This window comes from Cyprinodon variegatus, unplaced genomic scaffold (assembly GCF_000732505.1).
Source record: "Cyprinodon variegatus isolate N-32 unplaced genomic scaffold, C_variegatus-1.0 Scaffold1375, whole genome shotgun sequence".
In the NCBI taxonomy this organism is placed as follows: Eukaryota; Metazoa; Chordata; class Actinopteri; order Cyprinodontiformes; family Cyprinodontidae; genus Cyprinodon; species Cyprinodon variegatus.
In genome coordinates this window covers 26,992-34,044 of record NW_015151828.1, presented here as the reverse complement: position 1 = coordinate 34,044, position 7,053 = coordinate 26,992, and the positions used below count along the sequence as shown (strand labels likewise).

The 7,053-nt window shown below is 38.9% G+C and overlaps 1 protein-coding gene across 1 annotated transcript in view; it reads right to left on the bottom strand.

The window, feature by feature from the left end:
- The window catches only part of LOC107103084 (WD repeat-containing protein 70-like), a gene marked incomplete at its 5' end in the record, with an annotated part of 29,333 nt that overhangs the window by 1,182 nt on the left and 21,098 nt on the right, over positions 1-7,053 (bottom strand). The window contains 4 exons of the mRNA XM_015402603.1: positions 38-200; positions 2,345-2,461; positions 3,642-3,721; positions 5,720-5,820. Coding sequence (XP_015258089.1) covers positions 38-200; positions 2,345-2,461; positions 3,642-3,721; positions 5,720-5,820 — 461 coding nt within the window. The remainder of the gene's footprint in view (positions 1-37; positions 201-2,344; positions 2,462-3,641; positions 3,722-5,719; positions 5,821-7,053) is intronic.

Genomic DNA, 7,053 nt, shown 5'->3' with positions numbered 1-7,053 from the left:
ATGTCCACTAAGAGACAGTAAGAGGTTAATTATTTACTGTTTGTATGCGGGTGCGATCCAGTAAGGGTTCTCTGATGCCTCCTTGGCATGACGCAGAATGGCTTCTCTTGGATTACTGTCGTCCGTTTTATCCAAAGCGATGTTCTTTACGATAAACGAAGACAGCGTGCCCCCGTGAGCAGCTACTCTACCTCCTCGACCTGTAAGGACACAGAGATGAGTGAAATAAAGATTATTTTATGATGCATGTTCATGGAAGGCAGCTCATAGACATCCTGCTTATGATCGGCCTGGAGAAGCCGACTACTGAAGCTGACATGACTTTGAGCTACTGATTTTGGTTTGGATCCAGATTTCATCTGCTATAATCTCTAGCAATGCACAGACGGTGGTATGACCTTGCATCGTAGATCCGTATGTAGCAGATGTGTTGGTAAGTTATTTTTACCAGTAGTGAAAGTATCAGCATGTAGACAAATCAAGCTGGGAGATCCAGCTGTCGCTACCAAGCTGTTGTTTCTGAGCTTTTCAAACATTACCTTAGCGTTTATGCAAAGTCAGGTCACACACAAGATAAATACTATAATAGAAGTCTGTAATCTGAGCGCCACGAGTCCACCCATCACCAAGTGAGTCTCCTTTTCACCTAGATTTAAATGCTGGATCATTCTCTAAATCTCAGTAATAGGTTTGTTTTATTTAGGAAAAAAAGTGTACAAATGTGTACCTGGCAAAAACCTGAGATAATGAAATGTGGAAACCATGAAATTAGTCTATTTGCTCAAAAAACTTACAGCTCCACTGAAAAAAAGAATGAAAAGGATCAGCAGATGGATCGGGTCTTTAATCCAACTCTGCAAAAACGATCTAGAAGCATGTAAAAAATTGAGATGAAAATGATAAAACTAAGATGATTTACCATTGGAATTAATATTTTTATACTTAAATTAAGATAATAATATAAAATACACATGGAATAAGAAAATGCAATTCTTTTTTCTTATTTTAAATGTAAATTGTCTTGTTCCATTGAGGAACTGTCTCACTTGCCTCCTCAATTCAAGACAAAATGTGCTTATTTTAAGAAAAAAAAAAAAATCACCTATAAAAATTTAATTTTGTTGCAGTGGAGGAGAGGTAGTGAAGATATAGCTGAGCCAAAAAGTAAAACTCTTAATTTTTCAGTCCACTTATGATGCTAGCTGCTGTAACTGACTTCCACTATAGTTTGGGTGGGCTTGGACCTAAAGTGAGGTGAGGAGATCCTTCACCCAAGGGAACCTTCTAGTACTGCTGCTCATTATTAGAGGGAGTAAATTATGGCAGTTTGAGCATCTAACCAGGAAGCCCCTTGGTAAGCCTTGATATCAAGCCACATCGTGTCTGGAGGAGCCTCCAGGCCAACCTAGGACTTGCTGGAGGAGTCATGCATGTATTCTCATCTTTGAACGCTGTGGGAGATCTTAGAACAACAGGAAAGTGTGGCCCTAATGTGGGAAATCAGTTTTTTCTCCTCATCCCACAAAACTGATTTACATTCATGTCAAAGTCATTTTAAGAGTGGCTTCATTGAATGTCGAATACAGACAGCCAACAAATATTTCTTGCTATAAGTGATTTCTCCTTCAGCTATAAAGTGAACATTGTCACCCCTAAGAAACTATCAACTACAGTTAATGCAAACTGTTAATTTAACCACCTTTCATCCATTAAATGTGTTTACCTCATTTTTTTATTGGATATCTGATATTTAAGCATTTACAGCTTACATTCCTCTGAATATGCTGCCAGAGTAGAAAAATCAAAAAAATATTTCACAGCTTTGCACCAATGCGCCAGCTGGGTTACAGGGAAATGTTGTCTGCGGTTAATTAGAGCTCAAAACCATTGTTTTCAAAATAAAGATTCTTAATATTTTTTATATATTTAATATTCAACTATATATATATATATATATATATATATATATATATATATATATATATATATATATATATATATATATATATATATATATTTATATTGTGTTATACATGTCATTGATGCTTGTATTGCTTCATCATGTGGTAGCAGTTAAAAAAAAAAGGCTTAAATCCAGACATGGTGGGTCTCTACATAGGATAGACTTCACAGTGAGGTTTTAAACCAACTGTAGACTCACACATCTGCAGAAAACAAGTAGATTATCTGTTCAGTTTTAAAGCAGGTGGCTTCATATGCTTGAAAACAGCTGCAAACTGAAGCTGTACCTCACTGCTTGTATTTCTCAGCTCCTCATTCTCCTTTTTTTGGTCGTTTTGTCAGTTTTGTTCTATAAAACACCTGAAATCTATAAATATGTTACCAGGTCCGGAAACAGGAGGCTCCGGTTTGTGGGATTTCTTAGGGTCCAGTCTATCTTTCTCCAGCTGTTTCCGTGTACTCCGCTGCCGGGCCTCTCTGAACATGGGCAGAGCATGAGCTGAAAAGAGTAAACAAACAAACAGACATGACTCTTATTCTATGGCTTCCTTCTGCTGAACATTTACACCCCCCATATTCAATATGTCTGACCGCTGTTCATCTTTACTCTTTGGTTAGAACCGCTATAACTGACACCCAGGAGGTAATGGGGGAATGGGATCAAGTGTGAATGAGTGCACACAGAGTAGAATCAGACAGACGCTACCTGAGCGTGTGGGCGACAGAGCATCTGTTGTAGAAAGTGTGTATGCTCTGCTCTCATCCTCGGGGGTTACAAGGAGACACTTAAGTGAAGAGGTAGATAAAGTGATTTTCCATTCAGGAGATCTGTCGCCGTTCAGTGGTCATTCTTCTCCTCCATGCTACATTTAGCAAAAAGGTTACTGTTAACAGATTCCCTCGCTTTTCTCAATGGGCCATCACTTGCTTCCTGTCCCGTCTAATTTTCCAGTGCCAAGGCATCAAGTGCGTCACTCACCACTTGGAGCAGCGCAATGCTTGGCTATTTCACACCCTGTTGGCATGACGATGAGCTCACATGATGCGTCTGAAAAGGCTGAAGCAGGCCAATAGGTAAATGTTGTTGTGGGTGGGGGGGATAGATGGGAGCCACGCACAGAGAAGATGACAGCCTCATGTGTTAGCCTCACGATTGCTGGAGGGGGCAGTTTTAGGTGAGTGTGGCGACACCAGAAGATCACGCCAGCAAGGGCAGGAGAGGAGGTCATTCCTCTCGTGATTCCTGCGTGACAGGAAAGTACATGGCGGTCGCGTGGCTATTGGTTCAATAATCCACTCCCAAATCCATCTGCTAATGGAAAGGGGGAACATCCAGAGCAAGCTGTTGTTCCATCCAAAAACGCCTGCAGCATCGGATGGAGTCTGAATATATATCCTAGTTTGTGATCCAGCAGCAGGCCAGCTTGAGAAGAAACAGGCTCCTCTTGTCAAATCTTTAAAAAAGGTTTGTCAAAGTGTTTACATTTACAGTAGCCCCATCATAGGAGGGCCAGACTGCTCTGCAGAGAGGTTAGGGACTCCGTGAAGCAGAGCTTTAAAAGATGCACAAGAATCTAAGAGAAGCTAGAAATGTGTTTTATTTTATTTTTTTGCAAGGTATGTGTGAAACAACTTTTTTGTCTTTTGAATTTGTCCCATACAGACACTGAAGGACTTACGTGTGATGATGTAATCCTGCGTTAGTGTCTCTGCGTGTTTCTCTTTCCGTTTGTTCTTCACTACACACAGCTTGGCCCCTCTGGAAAAAAAAAAATTATGAGCAAAACAGCTGAGAGGCGATTTACAACAAAGCGAATAACAGTTACTGTTTTAATCACTTGTTGCAGCAACATCTTATTTCTACCATTAAACAATACAAAGGCGTTAAAATGACCTTAACATGTTTCTAAAAAATACATGAAGCAGAGTTGATTTAGTCAGTTTTGTCTTCAGTTGCATGTCTATATAATTAAATGCGTATTTTTTTTAAAAAGGTAACTACTTATTAATAATTTGCCAAAATCTATCTTTTCCAGGTTTGATTTTCCTACATTTTGATGGCTTTTAATGACAATATAGTCCATTTGAGTAAAATCCCTCTTAGGGTTTTATTTTCAGAAATCACCAAAATGCTGAAGCAGGGAGCCAAAGGGGCATATTAACCTGCTTTTGGTTTCTAGACAAACCAAAATCTATTAATATCTATAATAGCTGTACTGGATGATCCTCTGTTAAATGAAGATCTTGAATCACACCTTTTATTTTTTTTTTTGTTCTACCTTAATTACCTAAAATCCCTCAAAATTATTATTGCACTCTTTTCATAAACTGAATTAAGTTAGAAAAAAAACCTTCTGTTTTATACCCTGAAGAGAAAGGGTTCACACATAAAAGCCCTAAACTGCTCCTTTGTGACCTTTTACTGGTGTAACTCAAGAACTAAAACATTCATTTTATAACTTTATATTGATGACAACCTTTATTTTTTTTAAGTTAAGCATCATTGTCTCGGAAAGTCCAACTTTGAAACTGGACAAAATATCAAGTCTGTAAACTTCAACTTTTTTCCTGATATCAGTTTCATTTTTCCTGACTTGGGACATCATTAAGCTTCTACTGCTTTCAAGTGTTTGGCATCACAAGATCAATGAAGTAGAAATAAAAGTATTGCTAGTAAAATCTGGAATAATTAATTTAAGAGTATAGATTCCTACTTTAACGATGTGTATACATTTCGAATGTGAGCCAGACAACATGATACAATGGCGCACTTGCTGCTGTGCAACAAAATGAAAATGTGGCCACAATATTTTTGTTAAATATTAACATTTTAATAATTTAGTTATTACGGTAATAACCTTCTTTTGTCATTGTAATTGTATATTCAAATGAAATGTATCACTCAATGATGACATCACTGTAAAGCCATCCATTGTCAGGACTCATCCTAATGTCCAATGGTCATTGGGTGAAGGGCAGGTTGTATCCTGCACAGGTCGCCTAGAGCACAGACAACCATGTAGGCAGATTCTCACACCAGGACTTTAGAGACCAGGTGACCTATGATTAGGGGTGGGTATTGCCAAAGAAGTCACGATTCGATTCGAATCACGATTCACAGGCCACGATGCGATTCTATCACGATGCATCACGATACTTGAATTATTGCGATGCATTGCAGTATTTTATCCTCCATGTTTTGTTTTTGAATGACTCGGCACAGTATCCCGCGGCCGGAAATGCTTGTGACACAAGGCAGCGTGCGTCAACACATTTGCAGCGACATCTACTGGACTGGAAGTTGTATTACACTTGTTTTTGGCTGATGTTCGCCAACCATTCATGCAATTTTATTTATTCATTTTTTGAAATTAATAGTCGATTCTTGGCATCAAGAATCATTGCAGTAGATCACGAAAATTAGAATCACGATGCATCATCATCACGATTATTTTGCACACCCCTACCTATGATCCATGTTTTTTTGACAGTAGGAAGAAGCTAGAGTATCCAGAGACACTCAGACATGGGATCAAACCCTCTTGCTTCGAGCTGTATTACCCGCTCCACCATGCTTTACCTTTGAAATATAACTGCCAACTAATCTATTGCATATTTGCTTCTGTGTTACTAAATACATTTTCTTTGATCATTTGATCATCAGACTGCACTGATTTGCAGATAAAGGACTCAAAAGTTCCTGCAAGCATAGGTTCTTGCCACCGTAAATCTGAGTCTAGGTCTAAGCGATACATACCTGTGACTTTTAACTGGATCGTAGTATACCTTGACCAGGCCGTTCCCAGTACCCGCCATTATTTGATTCAGTTTTGGATGCCACAGGCAGCGAATGACACTCTGGAACAAACACACAAGCAAACAAAACAGTTTGTTTTATTGAAGTTTTTAAGGAGGTTGTATACAAAACCGAAAACCACAGCACGCTATTGGTGATTTGAACTTGAAGGGATCATGTTCCTCCTACTCTGCAAACAGAAGATAACAATCATATTTTATTCCCCAGAGTAGTGAGTGTGTGTAACCCAGGTCAGATGTGTAGGTACAGTGAGCAGAAGTCTCAGTGGGCTTTGCTGCTCTAGTTGACTATATTTGGTTGGTGGGATGAGGGCCGGATCTCTGAGTCTGTGTGTGACAGATGGCCTGGTGCCAATAGGCGAATGCGACCACATTTATCCAGAGATATGTGTGGGCGGGGGTGTGTGTGTGTGAGAGACAGAGGCAGAAAATATAAGCACAGCTGTTAGACAAGGATGAAGATCTTCAGCTCATTTCGATATGAGAGCAGCTTCAGAGCAACAAAACTCCTATAGTAGCGTCCCAATTTTTCACCCCCTTAATGTCCCGATGCTCTGATGGGGGGGGCATCTAGAGCAGTTTTTAGGGGTGGGGGGGTGGGTAAGACCATGCATACAGTGAAAGCTGCTTAACGCCCAGCTGTTCAGCCTCCCACCAGGACACCAGAGGAACGAGCCTCAATCACAGATGCAAAATTAAAAAAATGAAAAAACAAGCAGCAAAGACAGTTACCCATTTTATTCCCTTTGGTGGTTTCAGTAACCTATAGATGTGTAAATCATCTGTTAAGACGGAATACAGTCATTTAAAAAAAGACAGAGGACTTTTTAAAACTCAACGCTCACCTCAAGGATTTAAAATAACTTTCTGTATCTTCCTAATATTTTATTGACATTGAGTCTGTGTTGTGGCTCTTCAGTTTTTTTTTTTTTTTTTTTGGCTAGATTTCAATGATTTTAGGATCTGGCAAAAAACCGATTATTTATACATCAAAGCCTAATCCCAATACGATAGAATTGTAATCACCTAATGTATACACTAATTGTAAGGCTTGCATTGTGAGGATCATCTGTGATTTTGTTAAAACAATAATAGTTTTAGGAAGAACCTTTGAAAGGAAAGTGCAACATACGTCAGTAGATTGCACTTTCTGTAAACTAGTGGAAAAAGAAGTTAAGGAAAAAAACAAATTAAATTGAAAATAAAAATAAGAAGTTTAAGGTCTTAGGTTGGATTGAAATTAGAGAAAACCCAACATGGTTGGATCATCTGAGG